Source organism: Bactrocera dorsalis, unplaced genomic scaffold, assembly GCF_023373825.1.
Source record: "Bactrocera dorsalis isolate Fly_Bdor unplaced genomic scaffold, ASM2337382v1 BdCtg178, whole genome shotgun sequence".
NCBI classification, from domain to species: Eukaryota; Metazoa; Arthropoda; class Insecta; order Diptera; family Tephritidae; genus Bactrocera; species Bactrocera dorsalis.
Genome location: NW_026038229.1, coordinates 1 through 15,359, shown reverse-complemented (window position 1 = coordinate 15,359; position 15,359 = coordinate 1). Strand labels below are relative to the sequence as shown.

Sequence of the window (15,359 nt, the reverse complement as noted above, 5' to 3'; positions counted from 1 at the left end):
TTCGTTTTTAAAAGCTTTTCATTTATCTTTATTTGCAGGCGAATTCGTTCAATACAAGCAAATTTCCGTTAATAAACTTTTATTATTCCATGATAAATGTGAATTTTTTTTGTCAATATTAAGGAAAATGTTTTGTTCTTATGCACTTTGCTGTTGTTGCATCTGTTTCGAGAGTGCGAGTTGTTTCATCTCCATTACACCTGCAACAGCATTTAGAAATCTACTCTTCTGTATTTGGATCTTTTCAATTTTCTCAATTTGCTCTTGTAAATAATCCACACGTCTCATGAAATAGTCCTTAGAGCTTTCCAAATTCTTTAAAGTTAAAAATTCTAATTATAAAACTAATATATTTAAAACACAAATCCACAAACCTTTTCAACATAATAACCAGTGCCCACATCAATTACAAAGTTATCGAGATCTTTAATGCGTCCAGGTACATACATGCTACTTGTAAGCGGCACTAATACTGGACGATTTTGCCACTCAGGTTGGAATGATTCCAGTGCCTCCTTCGAGCTAGCGTACTTCGCTTTACAATTGTAAAGAGTTTGTAATGAAGCTTGAATGCTGTTGATTTCCTACAAAAAGCAATTTTTTCAAAAATTTTATAAATATTAAGTATTGCCATTGCCGTAAATGCACCTTTTCCATTTCCTGTCTGATCTGCATTAATTGTTCCAAACTTAGCTTTGCTAAATCGATTTGTTCTGTTTTTACATCGCTACTACTCGCCGACATTTTGTTTTGGTTTTATATTAACAAATAGGGGTTTTAAAAGCGAATATCTTAACAAATGTTTCCATAAATCGCGTGCGAAATAGAACTTCACACACCTCTGTAGATAAATATAATTCGATGAGTTGCAGTTCGAAATGTCGAAATGTCGAATGCGGAGTATCGAAAGTTAAGGGTTTCCAAATTCCAATAATAAAGACACTTTTCCCTGATATCAGACAATCCAAATTCTATGTAAAACGTTTTTTTTAGAAAAGCGAATTTATTTACGGTAAATGTTCAGGAGAGCGAAAGTCCTATATTTCTTTAAACCGCGATGTAGAATAAGAAAAATTATTTTAAAATAAAAGGTCATTTTACATCAAATGGGCTACCCTAACAGTTTCCATTATTGAACAGCTGTTTTATGTTGTGTAATTTGTCTTTGTCAAAAAAATTTAGCCGTCTTCCATGTGTAAAAACTTTATTCCTTTGAGCGATTTGGGAAAATTTTAAGGGTTAGCCGTAAGTTGTGCTTGTTATGGCCTGTTCCCGTTCCTGTCTGCGCCTTTTATCAATCAACAACGTACTTAAAAGAACTATAAGCATGTCAGCAATGAGACGTGCCGAAGAGGCTTTGGATAAAATGAAAGAGAAAAATCCATATTTCGATAAATATGCAGAGAAAATTGCCAGGCTTCAACAAACTTCGCCGGAAGAGTTTTTAGAACGTGTGGACAAAGTTGCCAATCCTATTAAGGATGGGAGGAGTCAATCGAGGTAAAAATTTAACTATAATTTGTCACGAAAGGTGCATTAATGGTTTTTACTTAAAGAACTTATTCGGAACTTCTCAATCCAAAACAACCACGAAAAGATGAGGAAGCCAATGAGATACCCTACAAGAAACTTACAGATATTATGAAGCTTGAACTTGTCGCAGACAAAACAGCAGAAGAAATCTCAAGCATTTGGTATGAATACCACAAAACTAAAGATGTGTTGGCGGCCACTTTAACTGTGAATCAGTTTGATACACTTATGCAACGTGCTAAACAATTCCCCATATTTTTGTTGCCACTTCCGCGAAGTGAAGGTTTCGAGTTTATCATGTTGCAGTTTGCTGCAAATGCGGTGCATTTCACACCGCTACTAGCCTACCAGGTTGGTATTGCTTCTATATTAAATTGAATTTGTATTAAATAATCTCTAATTCATAGGTGCATGCCGAAAACGCGCCAGAGTGCCTAACTATTGTGCATTACACTGAAATGAAAGATAAAGATATTGTATTGATGCGAGGCGAATACGACAGCAAAGTCCTGACGGCACAGGAAGCACAATGCTTGGCTAATGAATTACAAATGTTTTATTGTAAGAGCGACGAAAACAAGCTAAAACTACTAGAGACGTTCAATAAAAAGCCAGATGAATTTAAACACATGGACTTAATTAAGGAGGTTGAAAATATACAGCTAGTTTAAAGTAACCTATAATGAAATGTATAACCCTTAATAGCAGTTTTTCTAGTTTGTTTCTGTGAAATCTAATAAATCAGCATTAATGCTCTAATCAAATCTTGTCTTAGTAACGAATATTTAATGTAAGACAATGGTAAAAAAAATGAGATTGGGCTCAACAAAATAGGTGAATATGATTTTTAAATGATTTTAAAAAATCCTTATCAATTTATATAATCAAATAAGTTGTGAGTGCAAGAATATTGTTACTTGTGACACCACACGTGAAATATATGTACACATATTTAAAAAAAATATTACTATTTTTGATACTCCTAAAAAATATTGTTCCAATTTTCGATTATTTTTTTTGTCTGCTATTCGCGTATGTGACATTGGAGAGTACTGTGTCTAGTTTGTTTTGCTAATAACTTTTTGAATTTTGAAATGTTAAATTTTTCGTCATTAGCTGAAAATCCATATGTCTGCATTACCGTACGGCACGCACTTTGATGATGTTATGGTTATAATAGGTAAATCGCTCTTTTTTTTATAAAATGTATATAAATATAAAAATGAAATTGTACGGACATTCCACACAGGCTTCGGTAAGGGGCATTTGCAACTTTTGGTCACTTGTGGACTGCTGTTAATGTTCACAATTACCGAAACAATGGGTATGGCTATCATAGCACCAAAGAGCGCGTGCGAATTCGCTAGTTCGGAGCAAGCAAAAGCGGCTATACAGGCGGCCGCATATATCGGTAACATACTATAGCATAATTCGTGTCCGCAGATATGTTTATGTACTTTATGCCTTTATGTTCCCATAGGCATGATCTTCTCGTCCTATATATGGGGTTATTTCTGCGACAAAATCGGAAGGCGAACGGTGCTTGTGCGCAGTACTGCAATGGCCATCGTTTGCTCGTTTTCGTCCATGTTAATCACAAACTTTTGGGTTTTTCTCACGCTACGCTTTATGACTGGCATTTGGTAATTAAACTAAATTGATAATGTCGATCTGTGTTTTTAATATATTTTCGCGTATGTTTAAAGTGTGGCTGGCCCTGGTTTCGCGGCGCTTACATATCTTGGGGAATTTTGTACACCAAGAAATCGTGCTTCTATCATTAACTATATGTGCATGTTCAATGGCGTTGCTATGGTCTATTGTCCAGGTGTTAAAATCTATATATTTACAGTTATTGTTATACGTACATATGTATACAAGTATATTTAAAACTGGAATTTTATTACCCGTAGGACTTTCCCAGTTAATGGTGAATTGGAAATTGTACATACCCATAATAGGTAATTTGATAATACGCTCTTGGCGCGTACTTGGATTGCTATTCTCAGTACCTGGATGGATTAGTTTCTTATTGCTTTTGCGACTACCAGAAAGTCCGAAATTTCTGCTGTTGGTTAATAAAAACGAAGAATGCTCAGAAGTGTTAAATTGGTTGTGTCTGCTTAACAATGGAAAGACTTTAGAGGACTTTGGAATTGACAATATGAAACCATTGTTAAAATCTGGAATGACCCCAGCACCAAAGTATGTACATATATCACATACCTCATATTCTTGTCTTTAACTCATTGTTTAAGTTTGTTTCGGGCAATGGCCAAGGAGGTTGTACCATTATTCCGACATCCTTATGTGAAACGATTCTTGCTCAGCTGCGTTGTTATGTTCGGATTGTTGCTCGTGTAAGTGTAATAGTCAACGAGAAATATATGTATGTATATGTACTATATGTGATGATTTTCTGTTTAAAATTTTTGTTTAGTGCCAATGGTGTTGCAATCTGGTTCACGGACATAAGAAACCATACTCTCACCTGGGAACAAGAGCATAAAAATAAGAGCCACGAAATGGAATTTTCGATTTGCGAGGCGATAAGCCATAATAAGAAAGTAGCCAAAGAGACAATGGTTTGATTTTGGTCTTTTAATTAAGTATATTTATTTAACTTTACATTTTACATACGTTTAAATATGGATCGAGAGAGGGAACAAGAATATTTAAGCTCAAAAAAGCACATGCAAAAAAATCGAAGTATTCAATGTCCTTCAACAGATCGAATTTATTGTAGTTTAATACGCATTATCCGATAAATTTGTAAATGTTGTTATTTCTTGTATGATCTTTAATTTTCTGACTAATTTCTACCATTTCGAGTGTATTTTGTTATAAAAGCTCTACAAGTGGTAAAGCCTTAGGCAAACATTTTTCTTATTTTGTTCCCTTGAAAAATAATCTCAGTTATTTTAATCTGGATTTCAGCGTACTTATATTGGTTTAGAAGAATTTTCAAGTAATCCCAGGGAATATCTTGCATTACACTGATTTCATATAGCCAGTTTTCAGACCATATATGTATACATAAGTACTTCGAAAAAGCTAAATTATATTATCTCTATTGCTTCTAGGTATGTAGCGACGAAATTTTGTCTTTTTGGGATTCCATTTTTTTGGGTGTTTCATATCTAATTGAATATCTTTTCTTTGGTCTAATGTTGTTGGCCGTTCCGAGAAAGCCCATATTTTGCATTGCACTGATGATATCTGGAATCAGCGGCATTTGCCTCCCGTTTGTGTCCAGTTTGAAGATAATACCTCCCACCTTTATCCTCTTCCTTTCGATACCGGCAGTTATGACTAATTTGATGAACAGCGCGGTACTGGAATTCATACCTACTTTTGTAAGGTGACTTTCTCATGATTTTATTTGCGTTTACATTTGTTTAGCTCAATTAATAACTTGAAATATTTTTATATAGAGGTAAAGCGGTTTGCATTTGTTTGATATTTGGCCGCTTTGGCGCAGTTTTTGGCACAACCATTATGGCTCAACTGATTGAGAGCTTTTGCTTTGAAGCCTTCATGCTGTTCTCGTGTTTTCCATTCGGTGAATAACGTTGCTTTAATAGTTTTAATTTGTTTGAATAATGCAATTTCTTGTCACTTGCAGTTTGTGCGTTATGCGGATACTTTCTGCCTTTGGATGAACACTTCTTTTAAAGCTACAAATATGAAAATGTCAACTATTAATGCTGCAGGCAAAATAAATATTGTTTAAAAAATATTTTTGAAAATTGAGGCTTCTGATTTCATCTAAAACTGTCGCCAAATAATTGTGCGATTTTTATTTGTATTTATTTTAAGTACTCAAGCTTGGTTTTATTGGTCGCATTAGCTCTTAAAATTGTGTTACTCATACGCTCCGCATGACCCTACAGATTTGATGCTGTATAAAACAGAGTAATATTAACAATACATGAATTACGGAGTTTGTTTTGTTTTGAAATTTCGAAAAAAAAAAATAAAATGAATATTAAAATTTCTCATCTCGAATTCCGGATAGAATATAAAAATAAATTAATCCCAAATTCTCGATTGACAAAAAAATGTTTTTGAACTAGAATTCCTGTTCTGCCATTTTAAACTAGATCTCGCATACTGGAGCTTCTGTAGTAATAGATTTACATTTTTGTAAATTAAAAATCCAGTTTTTAAAAGAAAATGTTGTTTAAGTCAAATTCTTTATTGGGTTGTCGATAAAGTCTTTTCGTATTTTGTCATTAGATGTCGTTGCAATCGTATATCTCTAGTGCTACCAATCACATTGTGTCATTCCATATAGTGTTGGAAAGGTGAGATTTTAAGCTTTATTTTACCAAAAATTAAATTCGGGGAAGTTGAAAAAAAGTTACATCTGTTCAAAAATGAGTGAAAATAATGAAGAAATTTGTTACATTTTGAAATTTTTGTATAAAAAAGGGAAAATGCCACCCAAACCACCAATAAAATTTGTGAAGTTTATGGAGACGATGCTGTATCAGTTCGTGTAACACAACAATGGTTCGTTCGCTTCCGTTCTGGAAATTTCGAAATTTCGATTTACACTGATGGAATAATGTCTCTAGCGGAAAAATGGCAAAAAGTGATCGACCAAAATGGTACATATTTGTTTATTTATTTACTTTTATAAATATAAAAAAATAAAGTGGAGTTTGATTAGAAATACGAAAAGACTTTTTCGACTACCCAATTATAACCCAGCTTCTGCTAGCAATGGACCATATTACTGCGAGCCTCATTCATTACAGATTGGTATTCATCATGACATACATACATACATACTTACGATTTTCTAATGATATGATATGCAGCGTATCTTCACTTTTGGAGAGTACTGCTCATACACAAACATTCATGTGCTCGTCGGCACTTAATTTGGCTGAGATTGCTAAAACTCTCTAAATATGCGGTTCTTCAAAAGTCATCAAAGTGCCTTTATTGCAAAAGAGATATATCTTTATCGATGCGAAATCTGTTGTACGTTTGCGAACATCTCGAAGAGTTTATGTCTGGCACACAAACACATGAGTATATGTACGTAGAGGCGCTTGTTCAGTTGTCGGAAATTTTTGATAAGAATTTAACGTGTGCGCCACGCAAAGTGAATAGGCGGCATGAACAGGTGCTAAGTCAATACGAAGCTGGCAGTTTAGTTATAAATTGGCAGTCGGTGACTGCGGCAACGATAACGGTTACGACCATTCAAGTGATACTTCATTTAGTTGCAATCTAATAAGTGTGTGAATTGCTCGAAATTAAGTTATACAAAATATAAAGAAGTGAAGATTTCAGAAGTCCTTTCATAGAAATGGCGCCACATAACAATTTCAGTGACACAAAATTAGCCATTGAACCGAATTCTCACGAAAACGCTTCGTCCAGCGTGGAAAATATCGAAAACTCAACAAGTACGCGAAATGCCAAGGAAATTAATGGGTCTAACGCCTCGCAGGACACACAACCCCCGCAGCATGACTACGACACTGTGCTTGATATGATAGGTGCGAAGTTGAGCCGCGTTTTAGTGGCTTTTATTTTCAAAATTTTTTCCTTTTTTCTCCCCATAAGGATATGGCCGCACGCAATGGCTACTGCTGATCACCTGCGGCTTGCTCTTGATGATGGTCATCAACGAGACAATGGGCATGAGCATTGTAACGCTTGCCTCTCAATGCGATTTCGCTACAACATCAGTGGATAAGGCTATCTTGAGCGCAGCTTCATTTGTGGGTATGTATGTACCTAATTCAAGTGCAAAAACTTTCATGAAACGAAAAGACAAGTTTTTATTTAACATTTAGTTCGGAACAGTAGCGAATGCAAACTTTCTTTTTGTGGGCTTCTACAAACAAATTTCCTCGTGGAGGTTAATATTTGGAAGCAGCGAACTTCAGACATTACCGAAACGCTCACGACGCGTTAGACATTGTAAAAAAACATTTCTCTCTTTTTCACTGATATTCCCTGTGAAATCAATTTTTCTTCAATCTTTTATTGTTACCAAACTATCATTCCCCGATTTTGGGTCCCAGGTTTTAGCGTTATTATTGACAATAATCCCTGCCAAATTTCTTGAAGACACTTACCATATAAATAAGTTTTTCATGCAAATCCTAGATTTTGATCGTTCAGTTTGTATGACAGTTATATGCTATGTTGGACCGATATCGGCAGAGGAGAAAAGACATCTGTATAATTTCATAACAATATCTCCAAAACTGAGAGATTTTTTTGTCTACATATATACAGACAGACAAACTAAATCGCGACTCAGCTCGTCATGCTGATGATTTATACTTATATATGTATATATAGGATATAATTTATTGGATATCAGGGAGTTCCTTCAAAGTCTTACAAACTTTGTAAAATACCGTGCGAACCTTCGATGGTTTGTGGTCTCATAAGAGATATGAATCAAGAGGAAAAAAATGTTAAATTTTACAAGGTAGAATAATCAGCTTGCGTCATAAAGTTACTTGAAATCTTTCGGCGCCAAAAATAAAGCTATTTCAACATTTTGATTTTATATTGAGAAAAATGTTCGATAAATTCGTCATATTCACACATGGAGCTGTTTCGCAGATAATATTTGTGTATTACCTCAAGTTCATTTGCACTGCATGTACATATGTATGTATATGTGTAAAATAGGCATATCTACACAGTAATTATCAAGCAGCATGCATAATTCTTATTAATTGCACACACACACCTACACACGGGTTGAGGAACTTGCTTTAAGTTCTCAGAATTAGTTTTAAGAAAATCAAATAACCACTTTGGCAATATTCCTTTCGGCGCTTAATACGGGCAGTGGGGCATTTAAAATTAATTTCTCTATGAATTTGTGTATGCAAATAGCGATGAAATTGATTTTTCAATTGTCTTTGTAACGGTTTTGTTTGGCAGCGACGTGATTACGTTCGTTTACGAGCAGTATTTCAGCTATCGGGTTGAATCTTAATTAAAAACTTTCAGTACATCTTTTCAATTGGACTGCTTTGTATCATTTTAGAACGTAACAGCTGTGCATTGATATGTTACACACCTATTTTGACGTGTGTTGTTGTTTACAAAGTTTGTTTTCGTCAAATGTCGGAAGCGGGCACGATATTAAAGGAACATTGTATGTGTGCAACATAAATATAATGATTAAAATTTTTGCACTACCCCAACAGTGACATATTTATATATGTATATAAACAAGTATCTAGCAAGTAAGGACACATGTTTGGTGAACACTGCGGGTGGAGTAGCAGCTCCCAGCCAAATACTTGGATTGTGTCCTGAACCGATTTTGCTTTGTGTGCTGAGGTGTAACCAAATTACTTTACTGGCCCATTCCGGTCGTTTTTCGATCAATGCATGGTTCGAATATTTTTCATACTTTTCGGACAAAATTCGATATTTTCAACATAAAGAAAAAGTATGATGTTGGTTCAATGACTGTAAGGTTATTGAATATGTTCGACAGCCAAACAGAAAAAAATTTACAACAATGTTCCCTACCTACACATTTGTATCTTATACCGGTATACTCCGTAGCATGATGTTGCAAAATTATACAAATATGTTTTTACTTATGTTTGTATGTATGAATGAAAACTTCCATAAGCCTTTGATAACGCTCTAACACTTTTATTCAATATCTCATCAACAAATAATCGAGAATTGGAATTACCAGTCTGTAGCGGATTACGATCTAAATTCAATGTGTCATCATTGTTGATTATAAATATATATATATATATATAGTCTTAAAAGTTATTATTTCAAGTGTTTAACAAGTATAATTAAATATATCACAATAAGTGCTGATAAAGCTGGTCACGTATAAACAAATCAATATCAAGATCAGTGTAAAATAACCAACTTAACCAAGATCAACGCAGGGGAAGTGCTTTGAAGTGTTGGGAAAACCTTCTATTAAACTAAACAAGTAAGAAAGATCTAAGTTCGGGTGGAACCGAATATTTTATACTCTTTACGATCAACGCTGAGGACAGAATTCGCTCATATTTATAGTGTAATATCAAAATGTCAGGATAATGTTTCAACTAAAAGTGAGCGTTGCCATGCCCATAGTGCAGTTTTAAAATTGAGTTTTAAATGCTTCCCATCCGTATCATGTTTTTTGGCGCACTTTTGCAGGTTTTCAATGTGATGGCCATGTCCACCTCTTTGTTGCGAGGGTATGAAAAACCTCGATATTGTGCATAATGCACAAGTCTATAGTCGTGTGTAAAGTTTTAGATAGCCGAATCAATTTTCAATTTTCAGCATTTGAAATGTGTATATCCTTCTTCTTTACCACTTCGCGGTTAAAGCCGTGTGTAGTCAGGTTCTTCGATGGTCTTTCCAACAGAGTAGACCTTCCTCTTCACCTGCTTCCAATGCGGGTACAGCGTCAAATACTTTCAGAGCTGAAAACTCGTAACGTCGACTCATATATTGTCATCATCAGCCTATAGCAGGACGGGAATTTGACTTATAGAATTTGGTCTTTGTTCGTCGAGAGATGTGTACTTTTCAATCCTTGCTTCGCTTCTTTACCACTTTCAGGGATGTTGAGGCCAAGAATATCAATATCAACAGTTTTGGTTCGATTTGGATAGTGTTTGGTCATAAGGTGGTATACTCTAAAGGCAATATTCGTAAGAAGTTAGACTAATTAATTCTTGCTTTGTGTACGGGAAAGTGAAAGAATCAAAAGGAATTTAAAATTGCGTTATTACGAGTATGGGAAGTAAGCGCGATTGTAGTCCGATTTTTTGTGTAATTTTACTTAAAAGTGGCCACGTTCAATTTTGATATCGGCTCATATAAAGCCTTCTTATACCAACTCAGGGGTATGTATGGCTCTGGCGTATTTAATTATTGAATTATCAGGCATTTAGTAGTTTTTAACAATACCGTTATTTCATGAATTTTCACAAATCCGAATTCATGGTAAACCTTGATTTTTGACCAACTTAAACCTGGTTTTGCGGGATTGTTTCATTTTTGGACCATCATTCGTGACATTGTTGAATAGCTTCGACGTCATTTTCAATAAGTAAATGCTCCGAAAAAGCGATGAATTTTCGTTTGTAGAATTTTTGGAATAAAAAAGTATAGTACCGTTGGTTCCAAATAAAAATTCTAACGTCTTTTTAAACACGTATTAATTTAAAATATTCGTATTCGTATTCGTACATATACTTCAAATAAGTCTGTCTGTCCTCAGGTATAGCGTTGTTTTCATACGTTTGGGGCTATCTAAGTGACATCACAGGACGTCGGCGTATATTGCTCTATGCAACTTTCGGCGGATGTTTGTGCTCGCTGATATCGATGTTCATGCCCAGCTTTTGGTATTTCGTATTCATGCGCTTCGTGGTGGGCTGTTTGTAAGTATTTATTATAACACTAAAAAAGGAAATCGTGTTGATTTTTAAAAAAATTTTATTTTTCACTCAAAGCATTGCTGGACCTTCCTCCACGACATATGCATTTTTGGGTGAATTTCATGCGCGACGGCACAATGCCCTGGCTATGAACTATGCTAGTTTGTTTGTGGGCGTAGGGATGACATATGTGCCTGGTAAGTCCAAAAGCTTTTTCGTATTCCCTATACATACAAGTTTTTACAAAAGAGTTTTAATATAAACAGCAATCGCTTGGTTGGTGCTCTCCATGGATTGGTCACTTCAGTTGAGCGATAGCTTTGCGTTTCGTCCGTGGCGGCTTATGATGATCGTCAATCTGTTGCCGGGTCTAATAGCTGCTTGCATATTATTAATACTACCGGAAAGTCCTAAGCTGCTTTTATCATTGCGGAAAAATGAAGAAGCTTTAGCTGCAGCAAATTGGATTTGTGAATGTAACACTGGCAAAGATTTGAAGCAGTTGGGCGTTAAGAAACTGAAGCCCGAAAGAACAATGGCCGATAAGGTGCACATTACGAGCAAGTCGTGGTAAGATGAATTGGATGAATTGAACATACAGTTATGTCCGTTATTATATGTATGGCTTCTTATCAGCTTTCAGACTGTTAAGCACATCTGGCAGGAGACGCGCCCATTAGTACATCGCCCATACGCTCTAAATTTTTTGATTAGCTGCGTCACTATGTGCGGCCTATTTTTCAGGTAGATCTACAATTTAGAGTTGCAAAGTTCATAATTTTCATAAATTCTGCGGTCTAGTTAGAATCCAGTGATACACATACATTTCATTCTTTTTCTAGTTCTAGTGGCATGGGTCTATGGTTTCCAGAAATTCAAAATAGACTTAGCATGACTACAGCTGAAGATCATGAAACAATTTGTCAAATTATTGGTGACACATTCAATGATAGAAATGATCTCACAAATACCACGAAGGTGAATATTTACTAAACTCTAAAAGTGAGGTTATACTTCTAAAATGTTTATGAGATTGCTAGAGTGTGCGTAAACTGAATTTATCGGTTATCCATTCATGAATTTTTTCAGGTATGCATCGATGAGATCAGCGATAAAAGCTATATTGACTCGATTTCCATGGGCCTGTGCTATGTGGTGGGCTACATTCTGATAGGCGGCGTCATAAAATTATTTGGACGCAAAGCAACAATTATTGGATCTTTGCTCCTTAGCGCGGTCTGCTGTGTCACGCTGTTTTGGCTGCTCAACCCGACTGCTATCGTTGTATCGTTTATTGTGTTCCTCACAATGCCAGGCCTGTGTATATCCATGCTGGGCAGTGGTGTGGTGGAACTAGTGCCCACCCATTTGCGGTAGGTGAAACTCCTCTTGCAGCGTGTTAGCACTATAAATAATAAATATTTTTTTACAGTGGCAAAGCAGTTTGCATTTGCTTATTGCTCGGCCGAACGGGCAGCATTTTCGGCAGCAACCTTATCGGTGTACTGCTGGAGTCCAATTGTCATTTGACATTTGGCCTTTTCACTGGCTGCGTTTTGGGTAAGTGCCTCTTCTTATGAGACATTAACCTCGTATGCGCTTAAGCAATTAAAATAGATGATTGCCTTTTAACTGTTTACACAAACTTGTAAATAATTTTGCTTTCATTTTCATTTCCAGTTTGCATGCTGCTTACAATGACCCTGCCCATTTGAGCGCGCTAAACACTTTAAGCGATTGCCTATTAAAGCCAGTGATGTGGGCGTAGCTGCTTACACCGTATCTCTGATGCATTCTGATCTAGTAGTGAATTTTTTTAGGAAAATTGTTACTTAGTCGCTTAGTAATTTAATGTCACCTTGTTATTTGCATTGCTTAATTGTAATGTGTTGTAACAGCATTTAATCGATAAGTTGTTGAATTTATTTTGCACAGCTGCCCTTATGTAAATATTTTGAACTCAACACGCCTTTCTTGTGTGCCTTGTAGGAAAATGTTGCATGCAGCTGTTTTGGCAACATTTTTTAACTAAAGTAGTCTTACTGGTTTTCGTTTATAGCTTTATGCCAGTAGGTATATCATATACTATATTATTACTTGTTTTTTTACAAATCAACTATATTCACATACTCATTGTTGTAGTAGAATGTGTAAGTGTTTCAAGCTAAAACAAAGTTTTATTAAATTTAAAGTTGAAGTTTTATTACTTTGGGGAACTGTGTGATTTTTGAGAATTAGAATCTTCAAAAATTACTTCAAAACATTAGATTCGCTTGAATTTAATTCAGAACGCTTCGTTAATTTCGATCGTAACTCAGGGGATTCGTCAAAAATATCCATAAAGGAAAGCTGACAATATTTGAACTTTTCATAACGAGTAAAATTTCTGTAAATTACAGAAATAAAGATTTTGCACTTCTGTCTTATTTTTTGTTCCGAAATCTGTTATCGTTTTTCACATGTTATGTTTGATTCGCTGAACTTGCGAACTTGAAGTCAATTGAAGACTTAAAATATTATTGAGAAATGATAAATTAATTCGTTAGAGCCCATTAACAATAAATTTATGCGATATTGGTTTATTAAGAGGTTACATGGGATTATGGATTTCAAAAAATCGTGTTTTTGAAGTCGGTTGGCAAGATTGCTCAAGAACTACTCAACCGATCTTCTTGAAATTTTAAAGAGGTCTTTGATATAAAATTCTTAAAGGCTTGGACGAAGGATTGTTTTTCGGTTACAAAAAAAATGTCGCGAAATTTTCATTTTTTTATAAAAATGTCCGCCAAAAATCCAATTTTCAGTTTTTTCCTTCGTCCAAGTTAAGTTTAATTAAGTTAAGTTTTTAACCAAAACATGTTTTTTATCTTTAGATTTCTCGATAAATTTGTGTTGCAAATTCCAATTCTGTAATACTTTTATGTCAAACATAAATAAATGATTTTTAACGGCCCAAAAATAAAGACGTGTGTCTATAGAAAAGGGAAAATACACTTGCCGATCCTTTTCCCATACAAATATTCTTATATAAGTAAATTATCTATCCTATGCGTATTGAATTTAATGTGCGAAAACTCTTCAAACGAATAATCTATGCACATGTGTAAGTACATCTCAGCTCCGTTTCTTAAGTCTTAATCCGTTAAAATTCCACTTAAGGTTTTTATTGCTTAATTCACACTTGTAGTTATATAGTACTACTTATATTCATTCAGCGGATATTAGCGCGCACATACACATATGCATACGTACACGTGTGAGGTAATAAAATCAGCAATTAATTTTAATGTATTTGCAACAAATACTTAACTGAAGCGTTTAACAAGGTGTATGAGTTAATTTGAAATGACAATGTAGTTAATTTACAAATAATGAATAAGAAAGGAGGGAGAAACAAAAAAAGAAGTAAGAAAAGAAATCATATTCATCGATATTTAAGGAGTTTTAAGGAAAAATAGTGTTTTTTTCTGTGTGAACCGGAGTTGATCAAGCAGTGGGCTAAGTGGTCTTTCTATGGGTAAGGACAGCATTTGAAAGTTCTAAAGTACATAGTTACATACTCGTACATATAAACTTGTATTACCTTGGGCAAAAAATAGTAAGACTTTTTTATTTAGATTTCGTGCGAAAAAAACATTCATCGAAATATTTTTGAGGGCATTCGGCGATATTTTAATTGGTACAAATTATTTAAAGAGGATTGAGAGCGCGTTGACGACGAACCACGTCCAGGCTGGACATCAACATCAACTGATGATAAACATGTCAATAAAATAAAGGAATTGGTGCTTGAGAATCAGAGCAGAGATCTCACTGGCATCGTTGGAATATTAAAAGGATCAGTGAAAAGCATTTTGATAGATCATTGGGGCCTAAGAAAAGTGAAAGCACGATTTTTTCGAAAAACAGCATAGCGTTAACGTCTATGAAACAATGCTTTCCCACTACCACAATGTCGAGAAACGTATTATTACAGGCGATAAGTATTGAATCTATGCTTACGACCCGGAAACAGATGAACAAATGGAAGAATATCGTGGCAAAGGCGAGTCGAAGGCAGAAAAAAACACGACAAAGCTGGTCGAAAATCAAGGTTGTGTTGACAATTTTTTTCGATTATCGAAGTGTGGTATATTCCGTGTTGCTTCCGACCGGCCAAAGTGTCAACAAGGAATCCTATGTGAGTTTTATGCGTCGATTGCGCGAAGCTATTCGTAAAAAGAGAGAAAATAGGCTGGAATTATGAGTCGACAACTTTTGGTTTATGGACGACGATAATGTCCTGTCGTTTATTGCAATGCTTCTTCGTGATTTTTTCGCCAGATTTTGAAACTATATCGTGCCGCAACCACCGTATTCGCGTGATTTACCTTCGTGTGACTTCTGGATATTCAGCAAACTCAAAAGATCGCTCCAACGAAA

General features: G+C 35.1%; 3 protein-coding genes across 3 annotated transcripts; 2 read left to right on the top strand and 1 right to left on the bottom strand.

The window, feature by feature from the left end:
* On the bottom strand, nt 1–863 carry LOC105226729 (probable prefoldin subunit 5). The gene is made up of 3 exons (XM_011205742.4): nt 649–863; nt 375–584; nt 1–315 (listed from the first exon to the last, which is right to left on the bottom strand). The coding sequence occupies exons 1-3, from the start codon at nt 742–744 to the stop codon at nt 139–141; spliced, it is 483 nt and encodes a 160-aa protein (XP_011204044.2). The 5' UTR covers nt 745–863; the 3' UTR covers nt 1–138.
* Nucleotides 864–1,140: 277 nt separating this feature from the next.
* LOC105226727 (ATP synthase mitochondrial F1 complex assembly factor 1) lies at nt 1,141–2,297 on the top strand. Its single transcript, XM_011205740.4, has 3 exons — nt 1,141–1,500; nt 1,557–1,884; nt 1,941–2,297. Exons 1-3 carry the CDS (start codon nt 1,262–1,264, stop codon nt 2,202–2,204), a joined length of 831 nt encoding a protein of 276 aa, XP_011204042.2. The 5' UTR covers nt 1,141–1,261; the 3' UTR covers nt 2,205–2,297.
* A 288-nt stretch (nt 2,298–2,585) lies between these two features.
* On the top strand, nt 2,586–13,128 carry LOC105226726 (uncharacterized). The gene is made up of 20 exons (XM_049461958.1): nt 2,586–2,713; nt 2,783–2,944; nt 3,014–3,176; nt 3,240–3,361; nt 3,447–3,738; nt 3,792–3,893; nt 3,974–4,118; nt 4,617–4,894; nt 4,968–5,095; nt 5,159–5,183; nt 6,826–7,049; nt 7,117–7,278; nt 10,778–10,940; nt 11,013–11,134; nt 11,204–11,507; nt 11,574–11,681; nt 11,780–11,915; nt 12,027–12,310; nt 12,370–12,497; nt 12,618–13,128. Exons 1-20 carry the CDS (start codon nt 2,662–2,664, stop codon nt 12,650–12,652), a joined length of 3,135 nt encoding a protein of 1,044 aa, XP_049317915.1. The 5' UTR covers nt 2,586–2,661; the 3' UTR covers nt 12,653–13,128.
* The last annotated feature ends 2,231 nt before the right edge of the window (nt 13,129–15,359 follow it).

Bases quoted from the DNA above. Each gene is read 5' to 3' on its own strand.
- LOC105226726 (XM_049461958.1), top strand. From the start codon at position 2,662: ATGTCTGCATTACCGTACGGCACGCACTTTGATGATGTTATGGTTATA. The intron at 11,508-11,573 runs GTAAGATGAATT...GCTTCTTATCAG, and splicing joins CACATTACGAGCAAGTCGTG to CTTTCAGACTGTTAAGCACA. The intron at 12,311-12,369 runs GTAGGTGAAACT...ATTTTTTTACAG, and splicing joins CTAGTGCCCACCCATTTGCG to TGGCAAAGCAGTTTGCATTT.
- LOC105226727 (XM_011205740.4), top strand. From the start codon at position 1,262: ATGGCCTGTTCCCGTTCCTGTCTGCGCCTTTTATCAATCAACAACGTA. The intron at 1,501-1,556 runs GTAAAAATTTAA...TTTTACTTAAAG, and splicing joins GATGGGAGGAGTCAATCGAG to AACTTATTCGGAACTTCTCA. The intron at 1,885-1,940 runs GTTGGTATTGCT...TCTAATTCATAG, and splicing joins CACCGCTACTAGCCTACCAG to GTGCATGCCGAAAACGCGCC.
- LOC105226729 (XM_011205742.4), bottom strand. From the start codon at position 744: ATGTCGGCGAGTAGTAGCGATGTAAAAACAGAACAAATCGATTTAGCA. The intron at 585-648 runs GTGCATTTACGG...TGCTTTTTGTAG, and splicing joins TCAGACAGGAAATGGAAAAG to GAAATCAACAGCATTCAAGC. The intron at 316-374 runs GTTTGTGGATTT...TTAACTTTAAAG, and splicing joins CTGGTTATTATGTTGAAAAG to AATTTGGAAAGCTCTAAGGA.